Source organism: Ursus arctos, unplaced genomic scaffold (assembly GCF_023065955.2).
Source record: "Ursus arctos isolate Adak ecotype North America unplaced genomic scaffold, UrsArc2.0 scaffold_12, whole genome shotgun sequence".
Classification (NCBI taxonomy): domain Eukaryota; kingdom Metazoa; phylum Chordata; class Mammalia; order Carnivora; family Ursidae; genus Ursus; species Ursus arctos.
The window spans coordinates 35,307,460-35,324,656 of record NW_026622786.1 but is presented as its reverse complement, the minus strand read 5'-3'; the positions used below and the strand labels follow the sequence as shown (position 1 = coordinate 35,324,656).

The following is a 17,197-nucleotide window of genomic DNA, read 5'->3' as shown; positions in this document are numbered from 1 at the left end:
AGTTCATATCATATTTATACTATCTAGAAGAAGATATCTCTTACTTGTAAGTCTATCATTTTATTTAAAAAAATACAGAAATCACTAAGGAAGTTGGTTCACAACAACTTAATTCCATGCTTGGTGTTTATTCAGGAAAATAAGTGATGATTTGGCCAGCAGTAGCAGCATATGATTGATAGCAACAATATTCGGAGCCTAAGCTTAGTAATGTTATTAACTCACTGAACAATTTTGGACAGGATTTTTACTACTCCTCTATATTTCTGTACTATATGTACATAGCATATGATGTCTATATATAGGGAAAGAGAGATTAATATTTTGGTAAACTACATATCAAACACACAGCTTTAGTACACAGATTAGAAACCGACTCAATAGTGCAAAGAAGTTCATCTTGATTAATATTTAGAAAGGCCTGAACTTGGATATTGGAGGTTTTCTATGTCTATTTTGACTGTCAAAGTGTTTCAGTCATACCTAATACAGAAAGTGAAGTAATTTATTCTACCAGCTTCTGGACTTAATTTCAGAGACTTTAAAAACCTGTGTAAAATATTACATAAAAACTGGGGCTCCTGGGGGCACAGCAGTTAAGCGTCTGCCTTCGGCTCAGGGCGTGATCCCGGCGTTATGGGATCAAGCCCCACATCAGGCTCCTCTCCTATGAGCCTGCTTCTTCCTCTCCCACTCCCCCTGCTTGTGTTCCCTCTCTCGCTGGCTGTCTCTCTCTCTGTTGAATAAGTAAATAAAATCTTAAAAAAAATATTACATAAAAATTAAGGAGTTATCTAAAAAGAATTATTGGTTTTCTACAAATTATGTTATAAAAATTACTTCAAACTGAATCATATTCTATGTTCTTGAGATGCATACTTCTATCTACCTAAAATTTGAGGAAATGAGAAATTTAACATACAGAAAGAATAATCAGATTAATAAAAGGGGAGTGATAATTATAATAGAGTACATCTAATGCCATTCATATTAATGATAGTAAATGAAATAACATGAGATCCACATAGCAGTACCCTAATCAAGCATGAACCCACACTTCTAAATAACTTTGAAGTCAGCTGAAAATTGGACGTAACTGTCTTTGACATATGCATAGCCACAAGTTTCTTAGATACAAGTACTTTTAGATTTCAGTATTTCCAAGGTTTCTGTTACATTCTTTCAGATATATAGGTTTCTGCTCTCTTCCTTATGGTAGGCTGGTGTGCTTTAGTTATGCACCTGTATTTGAATATCTACTTCAGACATAATAACAAATACTATACATAATTGAATCAATTGCCAAGAAAAAATGGTCAAATTTGTATTCCACACACCTAAAATTTTCTACATCAGAGAGTGGATACTTCATCTTACTGTTAACAAAACAGTAATGAGTAACCATTCTTCTCATGGAATTTTAATCATCTAAATTGAAATACAAGTATCCCATAAAGCATAATATCCCAAGCTAATATGTTTGCCCTTATTTAATGTCAAAGCTATTTGAAGACAATTTTACTTATAATAAACAGAACATAGGGGAGCATTTACACATAAGATACTATTCTAGAACAATGTCTGAGGTCAGCCTTGGCATAATTTGACTTGTGGCTGTAACTGTATCTTACTTTAATTTAAGTACTATGATTTCCTCATAATCATGGCCAAATCATTTTGTGGTAAAAACAAAAGTATATATAGCATACATGACATATTATAGCACCAGACAGATTTTCTACTATAAACACTATTTAGGAAAAATGAGATACATATGTTTTTCAAATATAATTTTCCTAAGGATCTAAATCTGTAAGGAGGGCATATGTTTTTAAAGCAATAAAACTTTACAAATTTTGTAAGGTAAAGAACAGTGTAATCAACCCAGTAATCATTCTATTCATTACTTTTCCACAATTTTCTTTAACTCCTCTTTTGAATTCAATAGCATCTGCTGGATAATTTTATAATTAGAGAGTAAAAAAACAGAAGTTATCTATAAACTTCCATGGATAATTTGAGTTCATGACCAGGAAGCTGGGAATTACCTATACATTTCCAAGATTAAGTTAATATCTATATAAAACCAGCCATATTATTAAATGAAGTTGGTAGCTACATAAGTGATATATCACAGGGGCTTTGGGAAAATACTCTATTTTTTCAACAATGCCTAAAATTCCACCATTGCAGATTACTTATTTTGTCTTAAACTAAAAATATAATTACTAATAGGTAAGGTAACAGTTGAAGCATTACAAATAATCTATATAATACCATAAATAATTGTATTCATTCTTTTATTGACACCACACTTTGAAAAGAGGAGGATGGAAAAAATTAAGAAGAATAATGGAGAAGACAAGAATAAAGAAGATAAATTTCACCTACTGTCAATTTTGAGACAGCCCACATCTACATATTTAGATTCGATATTTGTACATGATAATTAGAGAGGTATTTCTATTGGGGTGTGTGTATGGGGCTTAAACAAAAAGAAGTAACAACGTTTTGCAGTATCAGACAGTGTAATTAAATGAGAGACACCTTGAGACTTAGAATCAAAAATTAAATAGAAGACAGTGTAAGATATTTATCAAAGTGCTTAAGAATTAAAAATGTAGGTGGTGATGGTGACAGTTTCTGCGGTTAGAAATGCTAGATTATTTGGACTCTGGTTTGGGGTGGGGGTGGGGGAATGGGATAGGCTGGTGATGGGTATTAAGGAGGGCACGTATTGCATGGTGCACTGGGTGTTATACACAAGTAATGAATCATGGAACTTTACATCAAAAACTAGGGGTGTACTGAATGGTGACTAACATAATATAATAAAAAAAAATTATTTAAAACATGCTACAGTAGCTTTAAAGTTGGAATATAAATGTAAGAAAACAAAATGGCTTATTTTTAATTTCTTGACAATTTGGTAAGCTTATCTTAATAAACTGAAATTTTTAAAGTGAAATTTTAAAATAATTTTATCACATTTTGGCCAAATGTCATGAAAACATTAATCATGTTCTTGTAAGCAGTGTGAGTAGCCGAGAGCAGAAATACTGAGGAAGTAAGGAAAAGGATCCTAGATTTATACTCAGGGGAGCTGAGATCAATTCTTGATTTTACCACCATTATCTGTGGATTCTGAGCAAGTCTCTAGACATCACTGAGCCTCATTCTCCTCACCTTTATAATGGTGACATTAATACCTATTCTAATCTACCTTCAAGAAATACTGCAACATGCAAGGATAAAAGGATATGAATATTCTGGTGAGGTTTGTAATCTTTTACAATTATCATCACGATTTTATTTATCTACACCAAATTTTAGAAAAGCTGTTATGAAAAACACAATTACCTTCCTCATAGACTAGAAACCACAGTGTAGCACAAAAAGTGTTACCCTGATAAATACCTGTGGACAGTAGCAAAGACAGCGCAAGGACAAGGAGGTGGCTAGGTAGCTATACTAACTCAGCCAGGATAACAGGAGGATGCTTCCCTGAACCACAGTTTTCTCATTGGTTAAGGGATGGGGTATTGGATGATGTCAAAATTTCCACCCATCTCTGAAATTATTATATTATCTGGCAAAATTCACTTTCCTTGATTTTTTAAATCTGAAAATATAAGAAGCTGTAGTGAAGTAGTTTCTGAGCTAATGTCTGAAGCAGGCATTTTTAAAACCTGTAAAACAGGAGGGGAATCGTGCTATCATTAGTGTTTTAAACTGCTCATGTATTTTCTATGACATTTTAGCTCCTTGTCATAGGGATAAAGGTCCTTTCCACTGGTCTATTAAATGAGTTAGGAGCATTAAATTTCATTATTTTTTAATCTAAAATTTCCTTCACAATTTCAGGTATTATTTGACAGACTGTTAAGGTAGCAAAAATTAAATTCTGTTGAATGAGAAAGATTGTGGACAATAAGAACAAGTACATTTATATTTGTATAGGTGAGAAATATGTACACAATTAGATTATATTTCTCTGAACTGAACCTCAAAAAACAAAAGTTGAATTACCTGTCTTCCCTTAAGACCCCTCTTTCCCCGGATACCAGGAACACCCTAGGATATGTAAAAGTCAAAAATAAACATTTGTTGAATAAATGAATGAGTTAGATATTACATATCTTTTTTTCTCAAACATCAATTAATGAAGTATGATGAAGAGAAAAATGAATTGTTCTTTAAACTGGTATGACATTCAGAAAAGCTTCAATATATTAATTGAATATAATAATATTCACATATAATAATGTATACATATATACACATATAATAATAATAAAAGAAGTGTCTCCTTTTGTTCTTCATAACAGCATCCTGATTTTATTCTGGAATGCATCCTACCTGTACTTCCAAATGGGATCCTGACATTCCTCTAGTGATAGTTATTTGTCCAGAGGTAGGCACACAACCAAAGCTGGCACAACCAGATAAACAGGAAGGTCTTACTTTTCCAAAACCTAAGGGACAATTACCTCATCTCTGTCTCCCTGTCTCTCTGGCTGGACATAAACGCACATTTAGCCCTAGCACCGGCAATTCTGCAACTGTATGGGAAACCTGCCTTAGTGTAAAGCCAGCATTAGGCAAGTCAAGGCAGAGAAACTCTATCACTGTGCTCAAGAGCGTATTGTGCCTCTATCCCACGTAACCTACAGATTTCTGGTCATGTAGGAAGCAGTAGGGCATAATACTTAAACACTCAAGCACTGGAGCCAAAGATTCGTGTTCAAATACTGGCTCCATTCTTATTACCTGTATATAGTCTTAGACAAGTCTTTCTCTCTGTGTGCCTCATTTTTTTCATCTACAGTGACAATAATCATAATAGGACCTATCTCACTGGGTTTTGTGAGCATTAAAGTAGTTAATTCATAGAAAGTATTTGCATAGTGACTTGCATATAACCATTCAGTATACTGTTTGCTATTATCATTACCATCATTATTAAAAATTTTCTCATTTCTAAGCCAGTTTGAGTTGGGTTTTTCTGATACTTGCTGTCTAAAATATACTCACTGAAACAATCACCTTGAGTCTTAGAATCATAGAGGCCTTAGAGACTAAGAAATCTGCCAGAACTATGCAGCTTGGGATTTGCAGTACATACGGTAAGTCAGAAGATACCATTAGTTGAAGTAATCCATCCACTTTCAATTCAATAGTGTCTGATAAATACTCATCTAATATCTTATCAAAAGAGTATGGGTGAGCAATAGGATTCATTTCATTAAGACTTTATACATCTTTAATAGATAACCTTTTTTCAAAAAATAAGGTAATTATTTTTTATAACTTTAGTAGCTCCACTAAATCTCAGAAGGAAACCTAAGGATAATACAGATAAAATTATATAAGCACTTTGTCATATATACACACATATGTATATTACTGACTCCCAGGGAGGATTTTTCTATTTGTTTTCAGGAGTGATTCGCATTATACTCTCTTTGTTTGCTCTTCTCTACGCTTCTTCTCTCTTCTCTACATGTGCACATTTTATAACATAATAACAACACCCAGTTAGCTATATTATTCATAGTTCTCAATGAAAATTTTGAAGTAGCCAAATAATATTAGGACATGTTATCCATGACAGCCGTAATAACACAAAATGGCCTTACATTTATGATTTGAGACAGGTCTTAATATTTTCAAGTAGACTGGTCAAAACTAGTGATCACGATTACAGGCAGTGTGCCTAATGATGATCAGTGATAGGATCCTTAAATCCAAGATGATAACATTTTGCAAGGACATATAATTTTGTTTTATTTATTACATCATTAACTAGAAATAAGGTCAAGAAAGTATTATGTCAGGAGCAGCAGAGTAATAACGATGTAAACTGTATATACTCCTTTGGTCAATGAGAAGCAGTTCAATTCTTTGCATAATAGATTGGAAACATGATCTGTAAGTCTGCTGTATCACATGGCAATTAAGTAGCTCGGTTGTGGGATCACACGGAAGATATTTCTACAAGTCAAAGAAATGACTTATATATTCATCAAGGGAAAATCTTCACTTCATCTCATCAAAGAAGACTGGACATTTTGATTGTCACTACAGCACATTTAAACTCTGAATATTTCTTCTCTGTCAGGAAATTCACAAGTGATTACAAGAAAAATGTGATACAATTCACTCAAACTATATACTTGAAAAATTCATCCAGCAAAGAATAATCTGGTTTACTTTCACTTGCAAAAATCACTTTCCAGAAATGAAAACTCTGGCTTCAGCATACCTGCAATAATAGTGTTGGATGTTAAATTCTGAATGTAACTCTATTTTCAAACCTAATACTGTTCAATTCTATTTTTTCAATGAATTCTGACAGTAAAATGAAGGAATACAAATAGAAACCAATGAATTGCATACAACACTGAAAACCAGACATGATGAAGTTGGAATGCCAGAACTCTGTACCTAATCTTGATTAACTGTTTTAAGATAACAAGCATTTTGCAAAGATTGTATCTTTATTCACAAGTACCTTTACTCACAGTAGCTATCTGTCTCATTCCTACATTTGTGAACAGCTATCTTCCATTATTAAATTAAACAAAAAATATATCTTCTGAGGCTGAATTATTTACTGTACGTTATACTATAAAATATAAGACCTGTCAAGAGTTTATGCTTAAAGATTAACGAATTATAAAATGCAATTTTCATAATTAGATATTTTAATATTTCAATCTGTGTTTTTTAAAAATTGAATTTAAAATAGCTAACCATATATATTTGTATCTTTACTTCCTTAAAACAAAATTCAGTAAAATTCCAGAGCATCTAATTATATTTCTGGTATGTGATTTTTCTTAAAGCTGGCTCGCTTCACTCCATAAGATTACCTGCCTGATATGTGAGTTTATAACCTCTGTCATACTATCATAAGCATATCACTTTAGAAATAATATTTTAAGGAAATGGACTTACTCTTTCTCCTTCAGGTCCCAGTTGCCCTACTTCTCCAGGAGAGCCAATAAAACCCTTAAAGTAAGCAAATAATCTTTATATTATTTCATTTGAATACTTACCCTGCAAGTAACTCTAAATAGAGATCATAAATTTTTTCATAATAATATGAAACTTCAAGGCTTAACAGAATAAATAACTTCCCCTTGCTTTAACCCTTTCCTTCCAGAAGTTACAGATCAATATTTTCATTAAAAACAAAAAAGTAGGGAACATAACTTAAGACACAGTGATCAATGAAAATCAAGACCAAATCCTTTTCTTTGTTAAAATTTATAGTGGGGAAAAATATATATAATTAACTAAAATGTAAGGCAGAATGGAAATCTCAAAAGATACTTAGTACAGAGGAAGAAGAAATTCATTCCAATGTGGCAGGAGGTAAAGGCAATAAAAAAAAAAATCTTCGAAAGAGACTGGCACTTGAGATAGGCATACAGAGTAGATAAAATCCTGACAAGCAGAGGATGGAGAAAGGAAACTAGAGGCAGAACAATTACAGGAAGTGGAAACAGAGAACTTCAGGAAGTGTTTGCAAATGGTAAACGGATAACATTATACCTGTAAGATGCTTTGGAGAAGAGCAAAGATCCATTGTATCCTAAAGAAGATTCCAACTGGTCTGACAACAAGGGGTACACATAAATAACAATACAATGTACTTTATCCTAACATACTTAGTTATATCTCTGTGGCAAATAATAATCTCTTCAACAATTTAAAAGATAAAACGTATGATAGTTTGGAGACTAGATTAAGGAGACCTTTAAATTTCAAGCTAAGAATTTTAGACTTTATATTTTAGACAACTGGAAGCTACTGCCTTTAGGGGATTGTGGTAGTGCCCTAAGGTTAGGCTGTATTTCTAAAACATTAATCTATTGATAGGATATATTATATATCTGAGACAAGAAACAATGAATGTAGGAAAACCTGTTAGAAGGCTCTTTCAATGGTCCAAATTTGAAGGAATATGAGCCTGGATCATTGATTCAAAAACTATTATTTAAGTGCCCATTATGTGGAATACCATTAAAAAAAAAAGAAATCTTGCCATTTGCAATGACACGGATGGAACTGGAGGGTAGTATGCTAAGCGAAATAAATCAATCAGAGAAAGACAATTATATGATCTCACTCATATATGGAATTTAAGAAACAAAACAGAGGATCATAGGGAAGAGAGGGAAAAATAAAACAAGATGAAATCAGAGAGGAAGACAAACCGTAAGAGACTTAATCATAGGAAACAAACTGAAGGTTGTTGGAGGGGATGTGGGTGGGGGAATAGAGTAACTGGGTGATGGGCATTAGGAGGGCATGTGATGTAATGAGCACTGGGCATTACGTAAGACTGATGAATCACCGAATTCTACCCCCGACACTAATAATATACTATATTAATTATCTGAATTTAAAATAAAAAATAAAGAAAAATAAAGAAAATCCATTCACATGTGTAAAAGAAAAACTGTGAGCAGATCCAGAGAAAATTACCAAAACAGCCTTGGTCCAGGATATCCCAATTCAAACCGCCAAAGCAACACTTCCAAGAAGGTTCAACTGACTTACACATCATCACAATAAATGTTTTTGTTTGTTTATTTTGTTTTTTAAGTAGGCTCCACACCTACTGTGGAGCCCAAAGTGGAGTTTGAACTCATGACCTTGAAATCAAGATCTGAGCTGGGATCAAGAGTCAGATGCTTAGCCAACTGAGCTACCCAGGTGTCCCAATAAATATCTATTTTTTAAATAAATACGTATGTATAAACATTAGGTCAAATAGTTTTACATATTGAGGGGAAAAAAGTGCCCATTATGTGCCAGGAACTGTAATTAAAAGATGAATATGAAAGTCAGTGCCCTCGAGAAGTTCATAGTTTTTTAGGAAACAGGGTCATACAAATAAATAATTGTAATATCATATGATAATTGTAATATGATTATATGATATATGATGTGATAAATACAAAATACAACAGAAACTTTAGAGACAGAATGACCAACATTGCCCAGAGGGATGATTTAGGAAAGCTTTACAGAGGAGGCAACATTTGAGCAGGGCTAACAATGTACTATCACTCATTCAATCAATAGGAATGACATGACATGGCATTTATACAGAACTGCAAATAGCTCTATGCGCATGATAGGCAAGCGGTGGGGTTAGAAAGGGTCACAGTGGCCACATCAAGAAAAGGTTTTTACGTAATGATGGAAAGTTTGGAATTTATACTGAGAGCCATTAAAAAAATATTTAGGCATAGTTTTGATACAATCGAATTTGCAGTCTATAATAAATTCACTAGGTTTACAGTGGGTCAACAGGTCTTTGTAACTGTCTCTAAAGACTGAAGCAAAGAGGACTCTAAGGTTTACACTTAGACTGATAAGCAAATGGTAACTGCTGGTAGAAATATAGAAAACAAATAGGAATGCTATTTGGTAGAAAGAGGATAAGTCCTCTTCATCATTTTGAGTTTATGGTGTTGAGGCATTCAAATGGAATTATCTTGACAGGAACTGGAGATGTGAGACTCAAAGAGAGACAAGATTTATGGAACGGGTATGTTGGAGGCCTTATAGGTAAACTAGAGCTCTGAGAAGAAAACAAAAAATTATCACTAAACCAGAGAGAGGTTGAAATGGAGGTGGGAAAAGGAGAATCACTTTACGGATACAGAGAAGAGCCCAAGTATAAGAGAATTTGAAGGAGAGATCCAGGAGGCCATTTTAACTAAATCCTATAACGGCTACTTTAGTCAGAGAATGGGTGACTTCAGAGTGAATGCTTCCATAATAATATACATTAAGAAAGAATTCAGATTTTTTTAAAAAGTAAATGTCATTTGTAGAAGCAGAATGGCATTCTTCACAATAGCCAAAAGGTAGAAGCAACCCAAATGTTTAACAGATGAATGGATAAACAAAATATGGTATATACATGTAATGGAATATTATTCAGACTTAAAAGGGAAAGAAATTCTGACACATGCTACAACATGGATAAATCCTGAAGACAGTCATGCTAAGAGAAATAAGCCAATCATAAAGGATAGATATTGTATGGTCCCACTTAAATAAAATACCTAGAGTAGTCAAAACATAGAGACAGAAAGTAGAATGGTTGCCTGAAGTTGGGGGGAAGCAAGAATGAGGAGTTACTATTTAAAGGGTACGGTGTTTCAGTCTGGGAAGATGAAAAAGTTCTGCAGGTGGACAGGGGTAATTCAACAATGTGAATGTACTTCATGCCTCCTGCTACGGACTGAATGCATATGTTGAAGCATAGTCCCCAATGTGATGGTACTCCAAGGTAGGCCCTTTGGGAAGCAATTAGCTCATGAGGATAGAGCCCTCATGAATGGGATTAGAGGTGAATGCTATCTCAGCTATGTGAGGATACAGTGAGAAGGCAACTGTCTACAGCCCATGAAGTAGGTCATCACAGATACTGGATCTGCTGGTGCCTTGATCTTGAACTTCTCAGAATTCAGAACTGTGGGATACAAATGTTTGTCATTTAAACCACCCAGTCTATATATCATACTTCTACCATAGCAGCCCAAACTAAGACCACTAAACTGTACTCTTAAAAAAGGATAAAGTCGAAATTTTTATGTTATGTAGATTTTACAATGTTTTTAAGTAAATATCTCAGGAATCATTTCTGTTTTGCCTGGAATAAGAACCTTGGGAGGGACTTAATCTCTGAGAGTGAAAGCTAGTTGGGTGTTGCCATAGTAAGAGCAGCACTTTTCTTTGACAACGAAAAACACCTTTAAAATTCCCTATGTTCTACAGTACGTATGAACAAGCAAAATTTTTTTTAAAAGACAAAATTAGTTTCCTTCTCCTTAACTTTAATAAGTAAAGCATCTATAATTAGTTTGCTTAAAAGCCAAGCATGTGGAGGATGTGAAAAGTTTCTTATAAAATGAAGCATCCAAAAACATTCCTGATACCAGAACATTTAGGATTATGATGACATGCTATACATATTTTCAGAATCACCAGCTACAGGTAGCCTCAAGTTTAAAAAGACTTCTGTTTTAATACATACAACTGAATTTTTGCTTATAAATAAAAAGAATAGACACCCTAACTGGTGTACACTTATCACTGAACTGAGTAATCAACTGAGAACTCAGGAGAAAGACCTCTACTCAACATAGCCTGAAAAGGGTGCAAAAACATTTTACAATTAAAGATTTTAATGAGTAATTACAGTAGGTGTTTCATAAAGGCTTCTTAGTAATTATGCTGATGATAACAGAAATAAAATGCCAGCGGCACCCACTAAGAAATCACATGGGGTTGTGGTCATTCTCAAGACACTATCCCTAAACTGGAGTTTAGTGTGTAATGAAGCAAAGAAGATTAAAAAAATAATAACATATATGCTTTTTCATTTTAGATTGAAGGTTGTATATCCAGTTCGAGGCAATTCTGTGTCACCAGCAGGGCCACTAAAAAGTCAGGAGAGGCCCTACACACTTCTACTCGTTGAGGCACCGAGCATATCATTACACAAAGAAATGCCAAAAGAGGGTAACAAAATATACATTTAACATAAAAGTAATATTGGGGCGCCTGGGTGGCTCCGTTGGTTAAGCGACTGCCTACGGCTCAGCTCATGATCCTGGGGTCCTGGGATCGAGGAGCATCCAGCTCCGCACTTGGCAGGGAGTCTGCTTCTCCTTCTCTCTTTGCACCTCCCTGCCCTGCTCGTGCTTGCACACCCTCTCTCTCAAATAAATAAAATCTTAAAAAAAAATAAAAGTAATATCATAACACCAAAAGATGGAATCAAATAATGTTTTAAAAGATCATTTATCAACATGATTTATAAAAATATTAATTTACAGTGTATAGCATGTGGTACAGTGCAGTAATAGGACACAAATTAAATGAAAAACATCTTATAAACCTGTCAGTGTGCTTTTGTCTTTTTAATCAAATGCAGATTTGAAGTTAACATAAAAGTCTACATTTGACACCCTCTATGAATGCCAAGCCTAAAGAAATGGGCTTCCTGAATCCTCCTGTATTCCCAAAGGAAAATTAAAGAATCAAATCAATTAAATCAATCAGAAAATAAATTATATTTGTTAATTTAAAAAAAATGCTTTTATGAAGCTGGCTGTCAAAACCTAAAATTACAACTTAAAAAGGGTTACAACCTAGACAATAGTTTCCATACAAGTGAGGAAAAAAGCAACAAAAGGAGGTATAATACAGTGCAAAAGGATGTATAATATAGTGGTATAAAGAAGAATTTAGAGAAGTTCTGGGAATCACTGAAGCAAGATGAGAAAATATAGTAAGAGAAAACTGCATGATACCAAATAACATGTCTTGGAGTTATGAGTTCATGCACAGAAAAGACTCCCAAATTCCAATAAAATGATCCAGTCTGCATAGAAAATGCATTCTATATGCTAGACACTATGGTTTAAGAATGTTAAGCTCAGGGAGTTATCATAACTACCTTAAAGGTAAGTTTCACTATCATTATCTAATAAGATTTTTAAAATGAAGGGAAAAAAAAGCAGGCTTGTCTAACTCCAAAGTTCAGGTTCTTGACCACTATTCTCTACTTCCCAGATCCAAGTCAATACATGCTTTTGGTACAGTTTCTAATAAAAAAAATACATGACTTTTCTCCATTATATTTTCACTTACTACAAGGGTAGAGACAATACAGGATAGAGGAAAGAATACATAGCTAGAGGTGAGAAGACTTTGGTTCTTTGGCCAGCTATGACTTTGCCAACTTGTGTAAATTCCTTAGCTTGCTATTTTCTCATCTGTAATATTACTTCACACGATTGATGGCAAAATAAAAGAAAAAATACATATGAAAGTATTATTTAGGAATTTTAAAAATTTAAAGCATCACACTGTTTAAATACTTTGTTTTATTTGAAAAAGATATTTTATTTTTTATTTATATTTTTTAAGGGGGGGGGGAAGGGGGTAGAGGGAAAAGAAGAGAGAGAATTTTAAGCAGGCTCCACGCCCAGCAAGGAGACTGAAAGGGGGCTCCATCTCACCATCCTGATCTCATGACCTCAGCCGAAATCAAGAGTTGGATGCTTAACTGACTGAGCCACCCAGGCACCCCTCAAAAGGGTATTTTAGATAATATAAGGCATAGATGTAGATTCTAGAAAATAACTTGCTATTAAAAATAGAGAATTTTAAAAAAAATTCCAGTTTATTTTTTCTAATTTTTCCTAGACTGGCTTTGATTTTAATTTGTAGCATATTACATAAGCTTTCACAGTAATTTTTTTTCACTCCCTTAATAATTAAAAGTGACTAAATTCTTTTTTTTTTTTTTAAAGATTTTATTTATTTATTCGACAGAGATAGAGACAGCCAGCGAGAGAGGGAACACAAGCAGGGGGAGTGGGAGAGGAAGAAGCAGGCTTCTAGCAGAGGAGCCTGATGTGGGGCTCGATCCCATAACGCCGGGATCACGCCCTGAGCCGAAGGCAGGCGCTTAACCGCTGTGCCACCCAAGCGCCCCAAATTCTTTTTTTTTTTTTTTAAGATTTCATTTATTTATTTGAGAGAGAGAGCGAAAGAGAGAGACAGAGCACAAGCAGGGGAGGAGCAGAGGGAGAGGGAGAAGCAGACTCCCCGCTGAGCAGGGAGCCCCAACATAGGACTCAATCCTAAGGACCCTGAGATCATGACCCCAGCTGAGGGCAGACACTTAACCAACTGAGCCACCCAGGTGCCCCAAAAGTGACTAAACTCTTTAGTGGTTTGACGTGCAATGGTATATTCTTGATATGATAAGCTTATTTCCTTCTTTGCAGGGTTGTTTTTTTTTTACTCCAGGTAGTTTTTGTATCATACTATCTCAGCCTTGAAATTAATATGAATATTTTTTGCCTATTCATAATTTTTATCATGATTTCTTAGGTCTATATATGTTCGTATATAAATTATACTACAAATGTTGATAGAGTCCATTCTAACATAGCAGACATGCTAGGAGCCAGAAAGTAATAGAAAAGAATGAGGTAAAACCTACTACTGTAAGACTGTTTTCTGTGGCCATTAACAGTGAAAGTATCTATTAAACAAATGTACGTCTTTTCTCAGGCTAACCTGGAATCACATTCAAAGTTCCTACGGAAGGGTGAAACTGACAGCTGTTTTATATACTTCATTCGACTTTTATGCAAGCGTGCTTACAAAATGATGAGAATGCTTACTTACTCGTACACCTTTAGGACCTGGATTACCTTCTGGTCCAGCTAAACCCTAGTGTGAACAAAAGACATCATTATCTTTCTACAGTATTTTGAAAGCATTGTTGATAAATAAAATAAAATAGACATATAAAGAGGTATCATTTTTACAAGTATAAAATTCAGAACTAGGTATACTTAATCAAGACTATATATGTTCAAGGAGTTTTAGAATTTCAGAACCAAAAGAGGCACTATATATATAATTTATACAAAAATATATTTTAGATACTTAAATAAGGTAAATTAATACACATTATAACATACAAAAAATAAATTCTAATTAAATTATTTCTCATTGGAAAACCATGCTCTTTTAAAACATTTCTAATTAAATTATCTAAAATATATTCCCATAATTTTAAAAAAATCAAGGCATTTTTAACTTCAGATCAATGTCCATATGCTTGAGTATTTATGTATGTTTCAGATAACAGAAATCATCACTTGGTGGTAAGACTCTAATATAGTATACTCTGCATGTATTTTTAAAGGCCCAAAATATGAAATTTTGTTAACTACAGGTTACTTTTTGGCATTTTCATTTCCCTCATTCTGGTTTTTTTTGTTTTTTGTTTTTTTTTAAGATTTTATTATTTATTTGACAGAGAGAGAGAGACAGCCAGCAAGAGAGGGAACACAAGCAGGGGGAGTGGAAGAGGAAGAAGCAGGCTCCCAGAGGAGGAGCCTGATGTGGGGCTCGATCCCAGAACGCCAGGATCACTCCCTGAGCCGAAGGCAGACGCTTAACCGCTGTGCCACCCAGGCGCCCCAATTTCCCTCATAATAAAAAAGATATTATAACTATGGTTTTCTAGTATGCTAAATGAATAATTAATTTGAAGAGTAAGTCTTTAATTCATGAAAACCTCAGAAAGAAAATTTGTTCTATTATTAGTTTATATGAAAGAGATAAAGTTATAAATGAGAGGAAAATAAACATGAAATGTTTAAAATGAATTTTCAAAACTGTATAAAAAGACTTGAATTCATTTCAGATAAAAGTATTCAGTAGTGGTATACACAGCACTGCCTAACTGTGTCTCAAGTTTTTATAACTCTGCTATTAAAAAATGATGCTTGTTATACAGTCTTAACTCTTACCATTACTTCATTATAGTGAGTGGCAGTATTGTAAAATCAGTAGCAGGATTGTTTTTAAAATCTTATTAGACCCTTGGGTATTTTAATTTTGAAATTTCCACTGTATCACATCACACATGTTTAAAAACCCCACTACCATTTTAAATTTTTTTTTTTTAAGATTTTATTTATTTATTTGACAGAGATAGAGACAGCCAGCGAGAGAGGGAACACAAGCAGGGGGAGTGGGAGAGGAAGAAGCAGGCTCATAGTGGAGGAGCCTGATGTGGGGCTCGATCCCGTAACACCGGGATCACGCCCTGAGCCGAAGGCAGACGCTTAACCGCTGTGCCACCCAGGCGCCCCCCCACTACCATCTTAAACAAAACTTTCTATAGTAACATTTCTTAAGCATTTTTAGTTTTAATTTTGAAATTATTTTGCCATGAGTAATTCATTATTTAATAGAAATAAACCAAATATTATTCGAACATTAACTCTGAAAATCAGAACATATAATGCATTAATGAAAAGGAACATAAAAGGAGAAGTGTAAATATAGTTACCTCACCTGCCTGCCAGGGTAACCACGTGAACCAATATTACCAGTGAATCCTGGAATTCCCTGAAATAAAAAATAAAATAAATAGAACAATACAACAAAACCAAACAAAGCCCAAGGAAACAAATTTGGCACAATCATAATACCCAAGTTAATAAAGAATTTTTTTCTCCATAAAAGTACTAAGCATCCTGCATATTGTTTATCTGTCTGAAATCACCTATATGAAATAAAAATGAGCCAAAATTATTTTTAAAAAATAATGAAATTGTTGGATTAGGGGCCCTAAATGAGACACTGACTATAAATAATGATAAATCTAGGATGGAAAAATCCAGCACTACGGAAAGAAGACACTTATGGTAGAAAAAGAGTTGGGTGGCTCAATCATTAAGGGTCTGCCTTCGGCTCAGGGCATGATCCTGGGGTCCTGGGATCGAGCCCTACATCGGGCTCCCTGCTCTGCTATGAGCCTGCTTCTTTCTCTCCCACTCCCCCTGCTTGTGTTTCCTCTCTCGCTGGCTGTCTGTCTCTCTGTTGAATGAATAAATAAAATCTTAAAAAAAAAAAAAGAGTTGGTACATTTCTTAATAACCAGTATCTTTTTATACTGAATTCCTTCTTATCTCAATCATCTTGCAACTTTCCTTGACTGTCTAAGCATGAGCCCCAGAAGAATAAAAGGGGCAGTGAACCTCAGAACCAACCTCTTCTTCCTTCCTAAAGTAAACTCATTCTTACACCAGGTCTGATTAAGAAATGGATATTGAGTGGTAAGTACCTTTATCATGACATAGATCTATCTTAAAATTCAAACTAACTTTGGATGGTAAACTCATTTTAAATAGACAACTTTGTATTTTTAATTTTAAAACAAGGTTTGCTGAAGAAAGGCTGATACATGGAGACTCAAAGGCATAAGAAAGGAAACTTGCTACAGAACTGGGGGGGAGTCAAGTGAGAAGAAATACCTCCACTTTGTCTTTACTTTCTTTCATTGATAAATTATTCATTCATTCATTAGTTAATCCAGAGTCTAGGTCTATTAAATAATTCTCGAACCAGGAAATGCCAAAAGAATGTATGTTGAACTGCTTTTACTTAATCTCAGATAGTGATGGCAATGGTAAATTTCATGGATTACTTATTTATTATGTAAAATTCATTTCCTTCTTATTGTTTGGAAGAGAGATAAAAGACACTAGCCCTTTGCCCTTCTGCTCTGAAGCACACAGAAGAGTGTTACCTTCACGTTAAGTACAGAAACACTATAAAACTCCTA

At 34.2% G+C, this 17,197-nt stretch overlaps 1 protein-coding gene across 1 annotated transcript in view; it reads right to left on the bottom strand.

The window, feature by feature from the left end:
• COL24A1 (collagen type XXIV alpha 1 chain) overlaps window positions 1-17,197 on the bottom strand; it is a 366,899-nt gene that overhangs the window by 270,152 nt on the left and 79,550 nt on the right. Inside the window, exons 9-12 of the mRNA XM_057310505.1 lie at window positions 15,925-15,978; window positions 14,239-14,283; window positions 6,961-7,014; window positions 4,030-4,074 (exon numbers count right to left, since the gene is read on the bottom strand). Coding sequence (XP_057166488.1) covers window positions 4,030-4,074; window positions 6,961-7,014; window positions 14,239-14,283; window positions 15,925-15,978 — 198 coding nt within the window. The remainder of the gene's footprint in view (window positions 1-4,029; window positions 4,075-6,960; window positions 7,015-14,238; window positions 14,284-15,924; window positions 15,979-17,197) is intronic.